A 19,683-nucleotide genomic window follows, 5' to 3' on the forward strand; every position below is an offset into this window, starting at 1 on the left:
ATTTTGTCACTAGGCTACCTGCCGCCCCTGGTGACCCATGGGGTGGCAGGTAGCCTAGTGGTTAGAGCATTGGACTAGTAACCGGAAGAGTGCTAGATCAAATACTGGAGCTGACAAGATACAAATATTTTGTTCTGCGCCTGAACAAAGCAGGCAGTCATTGTAAATAATAATTTGTTCTTAACTGACTTACCTAGTTAAATAAATAAAAATATATATTGTAAATGTCCAGGCTTTCATGTTCGCATGACATTTCTCCAGCCTGATAGTGTAAATGACAAAAGATGCCAACGGTTTCATTAACTATTGCTCACAACACTCTGATCAGTAGAGATTTACTCAGGTGGAAACTGAATGGGTGGCATTTGTTTACAAGAGGTAAACTACACTCACACAAATGTTGATGCATCATCTGTGGCATTTGTTTGGCAACGTCACAAAAAGGTCTGTCAAGCAGCAGCTAGTAACTGACTACTTCTCTCCTCTGCAGCCATTTACCTGTGCAAGCGCACCATGCAGAACAAGGCCAGGTTGGAGCTAGCTGACTACGAGGCTGTGAGTGCCCTATTCACCCTACTGGAACCGTCGTCAGTACACTATCTATACACTACAGACCTGTTAAACCAAGCTATCATCTACACAACTACAACTTCTCTCAGATCACATGCCATGCCCCTGAGCTCTAGTCTATTTCATGCTCTATAGGTTTGGTGGTCGGGTCAGAGTGTTGTTTTCCCCACATTAAAGAAATAGGTATTTTCAGTGAATATGTGCAGGTACAACAGATGGTTGCATTGCTCATGTGCCGAGCAGATGGCATTATTACGTGCAAATTACAACAGCCGTGATATTACTTGCTGATTAAGCTGAGCTGGCTAGCTTTATGCAGTAAGAGAGTTGTGCATTATAGCAATGTAATTACCCAAGAACCTTCACTGGTTTACTCTCACCCCTCATGTCTCTATGATTGGGGGATCTTACAGGAGAACCTGGCTCGACTGCAGAGGGCCTTCGCCAGGAAGTGGGAGTTCATCTTCATGCAAGCTGAGGCACAGGTCAAGTGAGTGGACAGTAACTAGGCAAAAGAACATACACAACGTATATATTAATACGTTGTCTATTGTGCCATACGTCAGTGTACTCCCTATGTCTCATTCACTGATGCAGATGACTATAGAGAGTCAGATGCATACCCCTAGGTTACTTTCTAGTTGACCTTTTAATCTTTGTCTTTTATCAATGTTCCTTCTATTACGCCTCCATCTGCTGGTTGACATTTGTAAACACAGCGCAGATCAGATACAGTCTATTCAACACGATATCAGGAAATTAAAAAAGGTCACGATGAACCTTTCAAATTATTATAGTCTGAGCACTAGGTATTTACTGTTGTTAGGTAGAGGTAAGAGATTATACATTAAGCTCTGCTAAATTCAGAGAGAAATAGGCCACCAAGTACTTATCAGAAAATGTCAGTTATGTAAGAGTTGTACCCTACCAGCGGCCATACCACAGATTGCTTGATGAAGCAACGAGACAGGTTGTGACCTACACTTCGAGCTTTTACCCTCCTCAGGTCTCTAAATAAGAGTGACACATCTATCTGTGTACTCAGTATCAACCTGGCTCTGTCCTCTGTCGTCTACCCTCAGCATCAACCTGTCTCTGTCCTCTGTCCCCTACCCTCAGTATTTACCTGTCTCTGTCCTCTGTCCCCTACCCTCAGTATTTACCTGTCTCTGTCCTCTGTCCCCTACCCTCAGTATTTACCTGTCTCTGTCCTCTGTCCTCTACCCTCAGTATTTACCTGTTTCTGTCCTCTGTCGTCTACCCTCAGTAGTTACCTGTCTCTGTCCTCTGTCGTCTACCCTCAGTATTTACCTGTCTCTGTCCTCTGTCGTCTACCCTCAGTATTTACAAGTCTCTGTCCTCTGTCGTCTACCCTCAGTATTTACCTGTCTCTGTCCTCTGTCCCCTACCCTCAGTATTTACCTGGCTCTGTCCTCTGTCGTCTACCCTCAGCATCAACCTGGCTCTGTCCCCTACCCTCAGTATTTACCTGTCTCTGTCCTCTGTCCCCTACCCTAAGTATTCACCTGTCTCTGTCCTCTGTCGTCTACCCTCAGCATCAACCTGTCTCTGTCCTCTGTCCCCTACACTCAGTATTTACCTGTCTCTGTCCTCTGTCGTCTACCCTCAGTATCAACCTGTCTCTGTCCTCTGTCCCCTACCCTCAGTATCAACCTGGCTCTGTCCTCTGTCCCCTACCCTCAGTATCAACCTGTCTCTGTCCTCTGTCGTCTACCCTCAGTATTTACCTGTCTCTGTCCTCTGTCGTCTACCATCAGTATTTACCTGTCTTTGTCCTCTGTCGTCTACCCTCAGTATCTACCTGTCTCTGTCCTCTGTCGTCTACCCTCAGTATTTACCTGTCTCTGTCCTCTGTCGTCTACCCTCAGTATTTACCTGTCTCTGTCCTCTGTCGTCTACTCTCAGTATTTACCTGTCTCTGTCCTCTGTCGTCTACCCTCAGATTCAACCTGGCTCTGTCCTCTGTCCCCTACCCTCAGTATTTACTTGTCTCTGTCCTCTGTCCCCTACCCTCAGTATTTACCTGTCTCTGTCCTCTGTCGTCTACCCTCAGTATTTACCTGTCTCTGTACTTTGTCATCTACTCTCAGTATTTACCTGTCTTTGTCCTCTGTCGTCTACCCTCAGTATCAACCTGTCTCTGTCCTCTGTCCCCTAAACTCAGTATGTACCTGTCTCTGTCCTCTGTCGTCTACCCTCAGTATTTACCTGTCTTTGTCCTCTGTCGTCTACCCTCAGTATTTACCTGTCTCTGTCCTCTGTCGTCTACCCTCAGTATTTACCTGTCTTTGTCCTCTGTCGTCTACCCTCAGTATTTACCTGTCTCTGTCCTCTGTCCCCTACCCTAAATATTTACCTGTCTCTGTCCTCTGTCGTCTACTCTCAGTATTTACCTGTCTCTGTCCTCTGTCGTCTACCCTCAGTATTTACCTGTCTCTGTCCTCTGTCCCCTTCCCTCAGTATTTACCTGTCTCTGTCCTCTGTCCCCTACCCTCAGTATTTACCTGTCTCTGTCCTCTGTCGTCTACCCTCAGTATTTACCTGTCTCTGTCCTCTGTCCCCTACCCTCAGTATTTACCTGTGTCTGTCCTCTGTCCCCTACCCTCAGTATCAACCTGGCTCTTTCCTCTGTCCCCTACCCTCAGTATCAACCTGGCTCTTTCCTCTGTCCCCTACCCTCAGTATTTACCTGTCTCTGTTCTCTGTCCCCTACCCTCAGTATCTACCTGTCTCTGTCCTCTGTCCCCTACCCTCAGTATCAACCTGGCTCTGTCCTCTGTCCCCTACCCTCAGTATTTACCTGTCTCTGTCCTCTGTCGTATACCCTCAGTATTTACCTGTCTCTGTCCTCTGTCGTCTACCCTCAGTATTTACCTGTCTCTGTCCTCTGTCCCCTACCCTCAGTATTTACCTGTCTCTGTCCTCTGTCGTCTAGCCTCAGTATTTACCTGTCTCTGTCCTCTGTCGTCTACTCTCAGTATTTACCTGTCTCTGTCCTCTGTCGTCTACTCTGATTATTTACCTGTCTCTGTCCTCTGTCCCCTACCCTCATTATTTACCTGTCTCTGTCCTCTGTCCCCTACCCTCAGTATTTACCTGTGTCTGTCCTCTGTCCCCTACCCTCAGTATCAACCTGGCTCTTTCCTCTGTCCCCTACCCTCAGTATTTACCTGTCTCTGTCCTCTGTCCCCTACCCTCAGTATTTACCTGTCTCTGTCCTCTGTCCCCTACCCTCAGTATTTACCTGTCTCTGTCCTCTGTCGTCTAGCCTCAGTATTTACCTGTCTCTGTCCTCTGTCGTCTACTCTCAGTATTTACCTGTCTCTGTCCTCTGTCGTCTACTCTGATTATTTACCTGTCTCTGTCCTCTGTCCCCTACCCTCATTATTTACCTGTCTCTGTCCTCTGTCCCCTACCCTCAGTATTTACCTGTGTCTGTCCTCTGTCCCCTACCCTCAGTATCAACCTGGCTCTTTCCTCTGTCCCCTACCCTCAGTATTTACCTGTCTCTGTCCTCTGTCCCCTACCCTCAGTATTTACCTGTCTCTGTCCTCTGTCCCCTACCCTCAGTATTTACCTATCTCTGTCCTCTGTCCTCTACCCTCAGTATTTACCTGTTTCTGTCCTCTGTCGTCTACCCTCAGTAGTTACCTGTCTCTGTCCTCTGTCGTTTACCCTCAGTATTTACCTGTCTCTGTCCTCTGTCGCCTACCCTCAGTATTTACAAGTCTCTGTCCTCTGTCGTCTACCCTCAGTATTTACCTGTCTCTGTCCTCTGTCGTCTACCCTCAGTATTTACCTGTCTCTGTCCTCTGTCGTCTACGCTCAGTATTTACCTGGCTCTGTCCTCTGTCGTCTACCCTCAGCATCAACCTGGCTCTGTCCCCTACCCTCAGTATTTACCTGTCTCTGTCCTCTGTCCCCTACCCTAAGTATTCACCTGTCTCTGTCCTCTGTCGTCTACCCTCAGCATCAACCTGTCTCTGTCCTCTGTCCCCTACACTCAGTATTCACCTGTCTCTGTCCTCTGTCCCATACCCTCAGTGTCAACCTGGCTCTGTCCTCTGTCCCCTACCCTCAGTATCAACCTGTCTCTGTCCTCTGTCGTCTACCCTCAGTATTTACCTGTCTCTGTCCTCTGTCGTCTACCATCAGTATTTACCTGTCTTTGTCCTCTGTCGTCTACCCTCAGTATTTACCTGTCTCTGTCCTCTGTCGTCTACCCTCAGTATTTACCTGTCTCTGTCCTCTGTCGTCTACCCTCAGTATTTACCTGTCTCTGTCCTCTGTCGTCTACTCTCAGTATTTACCTGTCTCTGTCCTCTGTCGTCTACCCTCAGATTCAACCTGGCTCTGTCCTCTGTCCCCTACCCTCAGTATTTACTTGTCTCTGTCCTCTGTCCCCTACCCTCAGTATTTACCTGTCTCTGTCCTCTGTCGTCTACCCTCAGTATTTACCTGTCTCTGTACTTTGTCATCTACTCTCAGTATTTACCTGTCTTTGTCCTCTGTCGTCTACCCTCAGTATCAACCTGTCTCTGTCCTCTGTCCCCTAAACTCAGTATGTACCTGTCTCTGTCCTCTGTCGTCTACCCTCAGTATTTACCTGTCTTTGTCCTCTGTCGTCTACCCTCAGTATTTACCTGTCTCTGTCCTCTGTCGTCTACCCTCAGTATTTACCTGTCTCTGTCCTCTGTCGTCTACCCTCAGTATTTACCTGTCTCTGTCCTCTGTCCCCTACCCTAAATATTTACCTGTCTCTGTCCTCTGTCGTCTACTCTCAGTATTTACCTGTCTCTGTCCTCTGTCGTCTACCCTCAGCATCAACCTGGCTCTGTCCTCTGTCCCCTACCCTCAGTATTTACTTGTCTCTGTCCTCTGTCCCCTACCCTCAGTATTTACCTGTCTCTGTCCTCTGTCGTCTACCCTCAGTATTTACCTGTCTCTGTCCTCTGTCCCCTTCCCTCAGTATTTACCTGTCTCTGTCCTCTGTCCCCTACCCTCAGTATTTACCTGTCTCTGTCCTCTGTCGTCTACCCTCAGTATTTACCTGTCTCTGTCCTCTGTCCCCTACCCTCAGTATTTACCTGTCTCTGTCCTCTGTCGTCTACTCTCATTATTTACCTGTCTCTGTCCTCTGTCCCCTACCCTCATTATTTACATGTCTCTGTCCTCTGTCCCCTACCCTCATTATTTACCTGTGTCTGTCCTCTGTCCCCTACCCTCAGTATCAACCTGGCTCTTTCCTCTGTCCCCTACCCTCAGTATCAACCTGGCTCTTTCCTCTGTCCCCTACCCTCAGTATTTACCTGTCTCTGTTCTCTGTCCCCTACCCTCAGTATCTACCTGTCTCTGTCCTCTGTCCCCTACCCTCAGTATCAACCTGGCTCTGTCCTCTGTCCCCTACCCTCAGTATTTACCTGTCTCTGTCCTCTGTCGTATACCCTCAGTATTTACCTGTCTCTGTCCTCTGTCGTCTACCCTCAGTATTTACCTGTCTCTGTCCTCTGTCCCCTACCCTCAGTATTTACCTGTCTCTGTCCTCTGTCGTCTACCCTCAGTATTTACCTGTCTCTGTCCTCTGTCGTCTACCCTCAGTATTTACCTGTCTCTGTCCTCTGTCGTCTACTCTGATTATTTACCTGTCTCTGTCCTCTGTCCCCTACCCTCATTATTTACCTGTCTCTGTCCTCTGTCCCCTACCCTCAGTATTTACCTGTGTCTTTCCTCTGTCCCCTACCCTCAGTATCAACCTGGCTCTTTCCTCTGTCCCCTACCCTCAGTATTTACCTGTGTCTGTCCTCTGTCCCCTACCCTCAGTATTTACCTGTCTCTGTTCTCTGTCCCCTACCCTCAGTATTTACCTGTCTCTGTCCTCTGTCGTCTACCCTCAGTATCAACCTGGCTCTGTCCTCTGTCCCCTACCCTCAGTATTTACCTGTCTCTGTCCTCTGTCGTCTACCCTCAGTATTTACCTGTCTCTGTCCTCTGTCCCCTACCCTCAGTATTTACCTGTCTCTGTCCTCTGTCGTCTACCCTCAGTATTTACCTGTCTCTGTCCTCTGTCCCCTACCCTCAGTATTTACCTGTCTCTGTCCTCTGTCGTCTACTCTGATTGTTTACCTGTCTCTGTCCTCTGTCCCCTACCCTCATTATTTACCTGTCTCTGTCCTCTGTCCCCTACCCTCAGTATTTACCTGTCTCTGTCCTCTGTCGTCTACCCTCAGTATTTACCTGTCTCTGTCCTCTGTCCCCTTCCCTCAGTATTTACCTGTCTCTGTCCTCTGTCCCCTACCCTCAGTATTTACCTGTCTCTGTCCTCTGTCGTCTACCCTCAGTATTTACCTGTCTCTGTCCTCTGTCCCCTACCCTCATTATTTACCTGTCTCTGTCCTCTGTCCCCTACCCTCAGTATTTACCTGTGTCTGTTCTCTGTCGTCTACCCTCAGTATCAACCTGGCTCTTTCCTCTGTCCCCTACCCTCAGTATTTACCTGTCTCTGTCCTCTGTCCCCTACCCTCAGTATTTACCTGTCTCTGTCCTCTGTCCCCTACCCTCAGTATTTACCTGTCTCTGTCCTCTGTCCCCTACCCTCAGTATCAACCTGGCTCTGTCCTCTGTCCCCTACCCTCAGTATTTACCTGTCTCTGTCCTCTGTCGTCTACCCTCAGTATTTACCTGTCTCTGTCCTCTGTCCTCCTACCCTCAGTATTTACCTATCTCTGTCCTCTGTCCTCTACCCTCAGTATTTACCTGTTTCTGTCCTCTGTCGTCTACCCTCAGTATTTACCTGTCTCTGTCCTCTGTCGTCTACCCTCAGTATTTACAAGTCTCTGTCCTCTGTCCCCTACCCTCAGTATTTACCTGTGTCTGTTCTCTGTCGTCTACCCTCAGTATCAACCTGGCTCTTTCCTCTGTCCCCTACCCTCAGTATTTACCTGTCTCTGTCCTCTGTCCCCTACCCTCAGTATTTACCTGTCTCTGTCCTCTGTCCCCTACCCTCAGTATTTACCTGTCTCTGTCCTCTGTCCCCTACCCTCAGTATCAACCTGGCTCTGTCCTCTGTCCCCTACCCTCAGTATTTACCTGTCTCTGTCCTCTGTCGTCTACCCTCAGTATTTACCTGTCTCTGTCCTCTGTCCTCCTACCCTCAGTATTTACCTATCTCTGTCCTCTGTCCTCTACCCTCAGTATTTTCCTGTTTCTGTCCTCTGTCGTCTACCCTCAGTATTTACCTGTCTCTGTCCTCTGTCGTCTACCCTCAGTATTTACAAGTCTCTGTCCTCTGTCGTCTACCCTCAGTATTTACCTGTCTCTGTCCTCTGTCCCCTACCCTCAGTATTTACCTGTGTCTGTTCTCTGTCGTCTACCCTCAGTATCAACCTGTCTCTGTCCTCTGTCGTCTACCCTCAGCATCAACCTGGCTCTGTCCTCTGTCCCCTACCCTAAGTATTCACCTGTCTCTGTCCTCTGTCGTCTACCCTCAGCATCAACCTGTCTCTGTCCTCTGTCCCCTACACTCAGTATTCACCTGTCTCTGTCCTCTGTCCCCTACCCTCAGTGTCAACCTGGCTCTGTCCTCTGTCCCCTACCCTCAGTATCAACCTGTCTCTGTCCTCTGTCGTCTACCCTCAGTATTTACCTGTCTCTGTCCTCTGTCGTCTACCATCAGTATTTACCTGTCTTTGTCCTCTGTCGTCTACCCTCAGTATTTACTTGTCTCTGTCCTCTGTCGTCTACCCTCAGTATTTACCTGTCTCTGTCCTCTGTCGTCTACCCTCAGTATTTACCTGTCTCTGTCCGCTGTCGTCTACTCTCAGTATTTACCTGTCTCTGTCCTCTGTCGTCTACCCTCAGATTCAACCTGGCTCTGTCCTCTGTCCCCTACCCTCAGTATTTACTTGTCTCTGTCCTCTGTCCCCTACCCTCAGTATTTACCTGTCTCTGTCCTCTGTCGTCTACCCTCAGTATTTACCTGTCTCTGTACTTTGTCATCTACTCTCAGTATTTACCTGTCTTTGTCCTCTGTCGTCTACCCTCAGTATCAACCTGTCTCTGTCCTCTGTCCCCTAAACTCAGTATGTACCTGTCTCTGTCCTCTGTCGTCTACCCTCAGTATTTACCTGTCTTTGTCCTCTGTCGTCTACCCTCAGTATTTACCTGTCTCTGTCCTCTGTCGTCTACCCTCAGTATTTACCTGTCTCTGTCCTCTGTCGTCTACCCTCAGTATTTACCTGTCTCTGTCCTCTGTCCCCTACCCTAAATATTTACCTGTCTCTGTCCTCTGTCGTCTACTCTCAGTATTTACCTGTCTCTGTCCTCTGTCGTCTACCCTCAGCATCAACCTGGCTCTGTCCTCTGTCCCCTACCCTCAGTATTTACTTGTCTCTGTCCTCTGTCCCCTACCCTCAGTATTTACCTGTCTCTGTCCTCTGTCGTCTACCCTCAGTATTTACCTGTCTCTGTCCTCTGTCCCCTTCCCTCAGTATTTACCTGTCTCTGTCCTCTGTCCCCTACCCTCAGTATTTACCTGTCTCTGTCCTCTGTCGTCTACCCTCAGTATTTACCTGTCTCTGTCCTCTGTCCCCTACCCTCAGTATTTACCTGTCTCTGTCCTCTGTCGTCTACTCTCATTATTTACCTGTCTCTGTCCTCTGTCCCCTACCCTCATTATTTACCTGTCTCTGTCCTCTGTCCCCTACCCTCATTATTTACCTGTGTCTGTCCTCTGTCCCCTACCCTCAGTATCAACCTGGCTCTTTCCTCTGTCCCCTACCCTCAGTATCAACCTGGCTCTTTCCTCTGTCCCCTACCCTCAGTATTTACCTGTCTCTGTTCTCTGTCCCCTACCCTCAGTATCTACCTGTCTCTGTCCTCTGTCCCCTACCCTCAGTATCAACCTGGCTCTGTCCTCTGTCCCCTACCCTCAGTATTTACCTGTCTCTGTCCTCTGTCGTATACCCTCAGTATTTACCTGTCTCTGTCCTCTGTCGTCTACCCTCAGTATTTACCTGTCTCTGTCCTCTGTCCCATACCCTCAGTATTTACCTGTCTCTGTCCTCTGTCGTCTACCCTCAGTATTTACCTGTCTCTGTCCTCTGTCGTCTACCCTCAGTATTTACCTGTCTCTGTCCTCTGTCGTCTACTCTGATTATTTACCTGTCTCTGTCCTCTGTCCCCTACCCTCATTATTTACCTGTCTCTGTCCTCTGTCCCCTACCCTCAGTATTTACCTGTGTCTTTCCTCTGTCCCCTACCCTCAGTATCAACCTGGCTCTTTCCTCTGTCCCCTACCCTCAGTATTTACCTGTGTCTGTCCTCTGTCCCCTACCCTCAGTATTTACCTGTCTCTGTTCTCTGTCCCCTACCCTCAGTATTTACCTGTCTCTGTCCTCTGTCGTCTACCCTCAGTATCAACCTGGCTCTGTCCTCTGTCCCCTACCCTCAGTATTTACCTGTCTCTGTCCTCTGTCGTCTACCCTCAGTATTTACCTGTCTCTGTCCTCTGTCCCCTACCCTCAGTATTTACCTGTGTCTGTCCTCTGTCGTCTACCCTCAGTATTTACCTGTCTCTGTCCTCTGTCCCCTACCCTCAGTATTTACCTGTCTCTGTCCTCTGTCGTCTACTCTGATTGTTTACCTGTCTCTGTCCTCTGTCCCCTACCCTCATTATTTACCTGTCTCTGTCCTCTGTCCCCTACCCTCAGTATTTACCTGTCTCTGTCCTCTGTCCCCTACCCTCAGTATTTACCTGTCTCTGTCCTCTGTCGTCTACCCTCAGTATTTACCTGTCTCTGTCCTCTGTCCCCTTCCCTCAGTATTTACCTGTCTCTGTCCTCTGTCCCCTACCCTCAGTATTTACCTGTCTCTGTCCTCTGTCCCCTACCCTCAGTATCAACCTGGCTCTGTCCTCTGTCCCCTACCCTCAGTATTTACCTGTCTCTGTCCTCTGTCGTCTACCCTCAGTATTTACCTGTCTCTGTCCTCTGTCCTCCTAACCTCAGTATTTACCTGTCTCTGTCCTCTGTCCCCTACCCTCAGTATTTACCTGTCTCTGTCCTCTGTCGTCTACCCTCAGTATTTACCTGTCTCTGTCCTCTGTCCCCTACCCTCAGTATTTACCTGTCTCTGTCCTCTGTCGTCTACTCTCATTATTTACCTGTCTCTGTCCTCTGTCCCCTACCCTCATTATTTACCTGTCGCTGTCCTCTGTCCCCTACCCTCAGTATTTACCTGTGTCTGTCCTCTGTCGTCTACCCTCAGTATCAACCTGGCTCTTTCCTCTGTCCCCTACCCTCAGTATTTACCTGTCTCTGTCCTCTGTCCCCTACCCTAAATATTTACCTGTCTCTGTCCTCTGTCGTCTACTCTCAGTATTTACCTGTCTCTGTCCTCTGTCCCCTACCCTCAGTATTTACCTGTCTCTGTCCTCTGTCCCCTACCCTCAGTATTTACCTGTCTCTGTCCTCTGTCCACTACCCTCAGTATTTACCTGTCTCTGTCCTCTGTCGTCTACTCTCATTATTTACCTGTCTCTGTCCTCTGTCCCCTACCCTCATTATTTACCTGTCTCTGTCCTCTGTCCCCTACCCTTAGTATTTACCTGTGTCTGTCCTCTGTCCCCTACCCTCAGTATCAACCTGGCTCTTTCCTCTGTCCCCTACCCTCAGTATCAACCTGGCTCTTTCCTCTGTCCCCTACCCTCAGTATTTACCTGTCTCTGTTCTCTGTCCCCTACCCTCAGTATCTACCTGTCTCTGTCCTCTGTCCCCTACCCTCAGTATCAACCTGGCTCTGTCCTCTGTCCCCTACCCTCAGTATTTACCTGTCTCTGTCTTCTGTCGTATACCCTCAGTATTTACCTGTCTCTGTCCTCTGTCGTCTACCCTCAGTATTTACCTGTCTCTGTCCTCTGTCCCCTACCCTCAGTATTTACCTGTCTCTGTCCTCTGTCGTCTACCCTCAGTATTTACCTGTCTCTGTCCTCTGTCGTCTACCCTCAGTATTTACCTGTCTCTGTCCTCTGTCGTCTACTCTGATTATTTACCTGTCTCTGTCCTCTGTCCCCTACCCTCATTATTTACTTGTCTCTGTCCTCTGTCCCCTACCCTCAGTATTTACCTGTGTCTGTCCTCTGTCCCCTACCCTCAGTATCAACCTGGCTCTTTCCTCTGTCCCCTACCCTCAGTATTTACCTGTGTCTGTCCTCTGTCCCCTACCCTCAGTATTTACCTGTCTCTGTCCTCTGTCCCCTACCCTCATTATTTACCTGTCTCTGTCCTCTGTCCCCTACCCTCAGTATTTACCTGTGTCTGTCCTCTGTCGTCTACCATCAGTATCAACCTGGCTCTTTCCTCTGTCCCCTACCCTCAGTATTTGCATGTGTCTGTCCTCTGTCCCCTACCCTCAGTATTTACCTGTCTCTGTCCTCTGTCCCCTACCCTCAGTATCAACCTGGCTCTGTCCTCTGTCCCCTACCCTCAGTATTTACCTGTCTCTGTCCTCTGTCGTCTACCCTCAGTATTTACCTGTCTCTGTCCTCTGTCCCCTACCCTCAGTATTTACCTGTCTCTGTCCTCTGTCCCCTACCCTCAGTATTTACCTGTCTCTGTCCTCTGTCGTCTACCCTCAGCATCTACCAGTCTCTGTCCTCTGTCCACAACCCTCAGCATTTACCTGTCTCTGTCCTCTGTCGTCTACTCTCATTATTTACCTGTCTCTGTCCTCTGTCCCCTACCCTCATTATTTACCTGTCTCTGTCCTCTGTCCCCTACCCTCAGTATTTACCTGTGTCTGTCCTCTGTCGTCTACCCTCAGTATCAACCTGGCTCTTTCCTCTGTCCTCTACCCCTCAGTATCAACCTGGCTCTGTCCTCTGTCGTCTACCCTCAGCATCAACCTGGCTCTGTCCTCTGTCCCCTACCCTCAGTATTTACCTGTCTCTTTCCTCTGTCCCCTACCCTCAGTATTTACCTGTCTCTGTCCTCTGTCCCCTACCCTCAGTATTTACCTGTCTCTGTCCTCTGTCCCCTACCCTCAGTATTTACCTGTCTCTGTCCTCTGTCGTCTACCCTCAGCATCAACCTGGCTCTGTCCTCTGTCGTCTACCCTCAGCATCAACCTGGCTCTGTCCTCTCTCCCCTACCCTCATTATTTACCTGTCTCTGTCCTCTGTCCCCTACCCTCAGTATTTACCTGTGCCTGTCCTCAGTCTTCTACCCTCAGTATCAACCTGGCTCTGTCCTCTGTCCCCTACCCTCAGTATTTACCTGTCTCTGTCCTCTGTCCCCTACCCTAAGTATTTACCTGTCTCTGTCCTCTGTCGTCTACCCTCAGTATTTACCTGTCTCTGGCCTTTGTCATCTACTCTCAGTATTTACCTGTCTCTGTCCTCTGTCGTCTACCCTCAGATTCAACCTGGCTCTGTCCTCTGTCCCCTACCCTCAGTATTTACTTGTCTCTGTCCTCTGTCCCCTACCCTCAGTATTTACCTGTCTCTGTCCTCTGTCGTCTACCCTCAGTATTTACCTGTCTCTGTCCTTTGTCATCTACTCTCAGTATTTACCTGTCTTTGTCCTCTGTCGTCTACCCTCAGTATCAACCTGTCTCTGTCCTCTGTCCCCTAAACTCAGTATTTACCTGTCTCTGTCCTCTGTCGTCTACCCTCAGTATTTACCTGTCTTTGTCCTCTGTCGTCTACCCTCAGTATTTACCTGTCTCTGTCCTCTGTCGTCTACACTCAGTATTTACCTTTCTCTGTCCTCTATCGTCTACCCTCAGTATTTACCTGTCTCTGTCCTCTGTCCCCTACCCTCAGTATTTACCTGTCTCTGTCCTCTGTCGTCTACTCTCAGTATTTACCTGTCTCTGTCCTCTGTCGTCTACCCTCAGCATCGACCTGGCTCTGTCCTCTGTCCCCTACTCTCAGTATTTACATGTCTCTGTCCTCTTTCCCCTACCCTCAGTATTAACCTGTCTCTGTCCTCTGTCGTCTACCCTCAGTATTTACCTGTCTCTGTCCTCTGTCCCCTACCCTCAGTATTTACCTGTCTCTGTCCTCTGTCCCCTACCCTCAGCAGTTACCTGTCTCTGTCCTCTGTCGTCTACCCTCAGTATTTACCTGTCTCTGTCCTCTGTCCCCTACCCTCAGTATTTACCTGTCTCTGTCCTCTGTCGTCGACTCTCATTATTTACCTGTCTCTGTCCTCTGTCCCCTACCCTCATTATTTACCTGTCTCTGTCCTCTGTCCCCTACCCTCAGTATTTACCTGTGTCTTTCCTCTGTCCCCTACCCTCAGTATCAACCTGGCTCTTTCCTCTGTCCCCTACCCTCAGTATTTACCTGTGTCTGTCCTCTGTCCCCTACCCTCAGTATTTACCTGTCTCTGTTCTCTGTCCCCTACCCTCAGTATTTACCTGTCTCTGTCCTCTGTCGTCTACCCTCAGTATCAACCTGGCTCTGTCCTCTGTCCCCTACCCTCAGTATTTACCTGTCTCTGTCCTCTGTCGTCTACCCTCAGTATTTACCTGTCTCTGTCCTCTGTCCCCTACCCTCAGTATTTACCTGTCTCTGTCCTCTGTCGTCTACCCTCAGTATTTACCTGTCTCTGTCCTCTGTCCCCTACCCTCAGTATTTACCTGTCTCTGTCCTCTGTCGTCTACTCTGATTGTTTACCTGTCTCTGTCCTCTGTCCCCTACCCTCATTATTTACCTGTCTCTGTCCTCTGTCCCCTACCCTCAGTATTTACCTGTCTCTGTCCTCTGTCCCCTACCCTCAGTATTTACCTGTCTCTGTCCTCTGTCGTCTACCCTCAGTATTTACCTGTCTCTGTCCTCTGTCCCCTTCCCTCAGTATTTACCTGTCTCTGTCCTCTGTCCCCTACCCTCAGTATTTACCTGTCTCTGTCCTCTGTCCCCTACCCTCAGTATCAACCTGGCTCTGTCCTCTGTCCCCTACCCTCAGTATTTACCTGTCTCTGTCCTCTGTCGTCTACCCTCAGTATTTACCTGTCTCTGTCCTCTGTCCTCCTAACCTCAGTATTTACCTGTCTCTGTCCTCTGTCCCCTACCCTCAGTATTTACCTGTCTCTGTCCTCTGTCGTCTACCCTCAGTATTTACCTGTCTCTGTCCTCTGTCCCCTACCCTCAGTATTTACCTGTCTCTGTCCTCTGTCGTCTACTCTCATTATTTACCTGTCTCTGTCCTCTGTCCCCTACCCTCATTATTTACCTGTCGCTGTCCTCTGTCCCCTACCCTCAGTATTTACCTGTGTCTGTCCTCTGTCGTCTACCCTCAGTATCAACCTGGCTCTTTCCTCTGTCCCCTACCCTCAGTATTTACCTGTCTCTGTCCTCTGTCCCCTACCCTAAATATTTACCTGTCTCTGTCCTCTGTCGTCTACTCTCAGTATTTACCTGTCTCTGTCCTCTGTCCCCTACCCTCAGTATTTACCTGTCTCTGTCCTCTGTCCCCTACCCTCAGTATTTACCTGTCTCTGTCCTCTGTCCACTACCCTCAGTATTTACCTGTCTCTGTCCTCTGTCGTCTACTCTCATTATTTACCTGTCTCTGTCCTCTGTCCCCTACCCTCATTATTTACCTGTCTCTGTCCTCTGTCCCCTACCCTCAGTATTTACCTGTGTCTGTCCTCTGTCCCCTACCCTCAGTATCAACCTGGCTCTTTCCTCTGTCCCCTACCCTCAGTATCAACCTGGCTCTTTCCTCTGTCCCCTACCCTCAGTATTTACCTGTCTCTGTTCTCTGTCCCCTACCCTCAGTATCTACCTGTCTCTGTCCTCTGTCCCCTACCCTCAGTATCAACCTGGCTCTGTCCTCTGTCCCCTACCCTCAGTATTTACCTGTCTCTGTCCTCTGTCGTATACCCTCAGTATTTACCTGTCTCTGTCCTCTGTCGTCTACCCTCAGTATTTACCTGTCTCTGTCCTCTGTCGTCTACTCTGATTATTTACCTGTCTCTGTCCTCTGTCCCCTACCCTCATTATTTACTTGTCTCTGTCCTCTGTCCCCTACCCTCAGTATTTACCTGTGTCTGTCCTCTGTCCCCTACCCTCAGTATCAACCTGGCTCTTTCCTCTGTCCCCTACCCTCAGTATTTACCTGTGTCTGTCCTCTGTCCCCTACCCTCAGTATTTACCTGTCTCTGTCCTCTGTCCCCTACCCTCATTATTTACCTGTCTCTGTCCTCTGTCCCCTACCCTCAGTATTTACCTGTGTCTGTCCTCTGTCGTCTACCATCAGTATCAACCTGGCTCTTTCCTCTGTCCCCTACCCTCAGTATTTGCATGTGTCTGTCCTCTGTCCCCTACCCTCAGTATTTACCTGTCTCTGTCCTCTGTCCCCTACCCTCAGTATCAACCTGGCTCTGTCCTCTGTCCCCTACCCTCAGTATTTACCTGTCTCTGTCCTCTGTCGTCTACCCTCAGTATTTACCTGTCTCTGTCCTCTGTCCCCTACCCTCAGTATTTACCTGTCTCTGTCCTCTGTCCCCTACCCTCAGTATTTACCTGTCTCTGTCCTCTGTCGTCTACCCTCAGCATCTACCAGTCTCTGTCCTCTGTCCACAACCCTCAGCATTTACCTGTCTCTGTCCTCTGTCGTCTACTCTCATTATTTACCTGTCTCTGTCCTCTGTCCCCTACCCTCATTATTTACCTGTCTCTGTCCTCTGTCCCCTACCCTCAGTATTTACCTGTGTCTGTCCTCTGTCGTCTACCCTCAGTATCAACCTGGCTCTTTCCTCTGTCCTCTACCCCTCAGTATCAACCTGGCTCTGTCCTCTGTCGTCTACCCTCAGCATCAACCTGGCTCTGTCCTCTGTCCCCTACCCTCAGTATTTACCTGTCTCTTTCCTCTGTCCCCTACCCTCAGTATTTACCTGTCTCTGTCCTCTGTCCCCTACCCTCAGTATTTACCTGTCTCTGTCCTCTGTCCCCTACCCTCAGTATTTACCTGTCTCTGTCCTCTGTCGTCTACCCTCAGCATCAACCTGGCTCTGTCCTCTGTCGTCTACCCTCAGCATCAACCTGGCTCTGTCCTCTCTCCCCTACCCTCATTATTTACCTGTCTCTGTCCTCTGTCCCCTACCCTCAGTATTTACCTGTGCCTGTCCTCAGTCTTCTACCCTCAGTATCAACCTGGCTCTGTCCTCTGTCCCCTACCCTCAGTATTTACCTGTCTCTGTCCTCTGTCCCCTACCCTAAGTATTTACCTGTCTCTGTCCTCTGTCGTCTACCCTCAGTATTTACCTGTCTCTGGCCTTTGTCATCTACTCTCAGTATTTACCTGTCTCTGTCCTCTGTCGTCTACCCTCAGATTCAACCTGGCTCTGTCCTCTGTCCCCTACCCTCAGTATTTACTTGTCTCTGTCCTCTGTCCCCTACCCTCAGTATTTACCTGTCTCTGTCCTCTGTCGTCTACCCTCAGTATTTACCTGTCTCTGTCCTTTGTCATCTACTCTCAGTATTTACCTGTCTTTGTCCTCTGTCGTCTACCCTCAGTATCAACCTGTCTCTGTCCTCTGTCCCCTAAACTCAGTATTTACCTGTCTCTGTCCTCTGTCGTCTACCCTCAGTATTTACCTGTCTTTGTCCTCTGTCGTCTACCCTCAGTATTTACCTGTCTCTGTCCTCTGTCGTCTACACTCAGTATTTACCTTTCTCTGTCCTCTATCGTCTACCCTCAGTATTTACCTGTCTCTGTCCTCTGTCCCCTACCCTCAGTATTTACCTGTCTCTGTCCTCTGTCGTCTACTCTCAGTATTTACCTGTCTCTGTCCTCTGTCGTCTACCCTCAGCATCGACCTGGCTCTGTCCTCTGTCCCCTACTCTCAGTATTTACTTGTCTCTGTCCTCTTTCCCCTACCCTCAGTATTAACCTGTCTCTGTCCTCTGTCGTCTACCCTCAGTATTTACCTGTCTCTGTCCTCTGTCCCCTACCCTCAGTATTTACCTGTCTCTGTCCTCTGTCCCCTACCCTCAGCAGTTACCTGTCTCTGTCCTCTGTCGTCTACCCTCAGTATTTACCTGTCTCTGTCCTCTGTCCCCTACCCTCAGTATTTACCTGTCTCTGTCCTCTGTCGTCGACTCTCATTATTTACCTGTCTCTGTCCTCTGTCCCCTACCCTCATTATTTACCTGTCTCTGTCCTCTGTCCCCTACCCTCAGTATTTACATGTGTCTGTCCTCTGTCCCCTACCTTCAGTATTTACCTGTGTCTGTCCTCTGTCCCCTACCCTCAGTATTTACCTGTCTCTGTTCTCTGTCCCCTACCCTCAGTATTTACCTGTCTCTGTCCTCTGTCCCCTACCCTCAGTATCAACCTGGCTCTGTCCTCTGTCCCCTACCCTCAGTATTTACCTGTCTCTGTCCTCTGTCGTCTACCCTCAGTATTTACCTGTCTCTGTCCTCTGTCGTCTACCCTCAGTATTTACCTGTCTCTGTCCTCTGTCCCCTACCCTCAGTATTTACCTGTCTCTGTCCTCTGTCGTCTACCCTCAGTATTTACCTGTCTCTGTCCTCTGTCCCCTACCCTCAGTATTTACCTGTCTCTGTCCTCTGTCGTCTACCCTCAGTATCAACCTGGCTCTTTCCTCTGTCCCCTACCCTCATTATTTACCTGTCTCTGTCCTCTGTCCCCTACCCTCAGTATTTACCTGTGTCTGTCCTCTGTCGTCTACCCTCAGTATCAACCTGGCTCTTTCCTCTGTCCCCTACCCTCAGTATTTACCTGTGTCTGTCCTCTGTCCCCTACCCTCAGTATTTACCTGTCTCTGTCCTCTGTCGTCTACTCTGATTATTTACCTGTCTCTGTCCTCTGTCCCCTACCCTCATTATTTACCTGTCTCTGTCCTCTGTCCCCTACCCTCAGTATTTACCTGTGTCTGTCCTCTGTCGTCTACCCTCAGTATCAACCTGGCTCTTTCCTCTGTCCCCTACCCTCAGTATTTACCTGTGTCTGTCCTCTGTCCCCTACCCTCAGTATTTACCTGTCTCTGTCCTCTGTCCCCTACCCTCAGTATTTACCTGTCTCTGTCCTCTGTCCCCTACCCTCAGTATCAACCTGGCTCTGTCCTCTGTCCCCTACCCTCAGTATTTACCTGTCTCTGTCCTCTGTCCCCTACCCTCAGTATTTACCTGTCTCTGTCCTCTGTCCCCTACCCTCAGTATTTACCTGTCTCTGTCCTCTGTCGTCTACCCTCAGTATTTACCTGTCTCTGTCCTCTGTCGTCTACCCTCAGTATTTACCTGTCTCTGTCCTCTGTCCCCTACCCTCAGTATTTACCTGTCTCTGTCCTCTGTCCCCTACCCTCAGTATTTACCTGTGTCTGTCCTCTGTCGTCTACCCTCAGTATCAACCTGGCTCTTTCCTCTGTCCCCTACCCTTCAGTATCAACCTGGCTCTGTCCTCTGTCGTCTACCCTCAGCATCAACCTGACTCTGTCCTCTGTCCCCTACCCTCAGTATTTACCTGTCTCTGTCCTCTGTCCCCTACCCTCAGTATTTACCTGTGTCTGTCCTCTGTCCCCTACCCTCAGTATTTACCTGTCTCTGTCCTCTGTCCCCTACCCTCATTATTTACCTGTCTCTGTCCTCTGTCCCCTACCCTCAGTATTTACCTGTGTCTGTCCTCTGTCGTCTACCATCAGTATCAACCTGGCTCTTTCCTCTGTCCCCTACCCTCAGTATTTGCATGTGTCTGTCCTCTGTCCCCTACCCTCAGTATTTACCTGTCTCTGTCCTCTGTCCCCTACCCTCAGTATCAACCTGGCTCTGTCCTCTGTCCCCTACCCTCAGTATTTACCTGTCTCTGTCCTCTGTCGTCTACCCTCAGTATTTACCTGTCTCTGTCCTCTGTCCCCTACCCTCAGTATTTACCTGTCTCTGTCCTCTGTCCCCTACCCTCAGTATTTACCTGTCTCTGTCCTCTGTCGTCTACCCTCAGCATCTACCAGTCTCTGTCCTCTGTCCACAACCCTCAGCATTTACCTGTCTCTGTCCTCTGTCGTCTACTCTCATTATTTACCTGTCTCTGTCCTCTGTCCCCTACCCTCATTATTTACCTGTCTCTGTCC

The 19,683-nt window shown here is 49.4% G+C and overlaps 1 protein-coding gene across 1 annotated transcript in view; it reads left to right on the top strand.

The window, feature by feature from the left end:
- Positions 1-19,683, top strand: part of LOC110505520 (regulator of G protein signaling 6) — a 76,332-nt gene that overhangs the window by 45,159 nt on the left and 11,490 nt on the right. Inside the window, exons 7-8 of the mRNA XM_021584793.3 lie at positions 491-555; positions 984-1,060. Of these exons, the coding sequence (XP_021440468.3) occupies positions 491-555; positions 984-1,060 (142 nt within the window). The remainder of the gene's footprint in view (positions 1-490; positions 556-983; positions 1,061-19,683) is intronic.

This window comes from Oncorhynchus mykiss, chromosome 25, assembly GCF_057628025.1.
Source record: "Oncorhynchus mykiss isolate SJ-2025 chromosome 25, ASM5762802v1, whole genome shotgun sequence".
Classification (NCBI taxonomy): domain Eukaryota; kingdom Metazoa; phylum Chordata; class Actinopteri; order Salmoniformes; family Salmonidae; genus Oncorhynchus; species Oncorhynchus mykiss.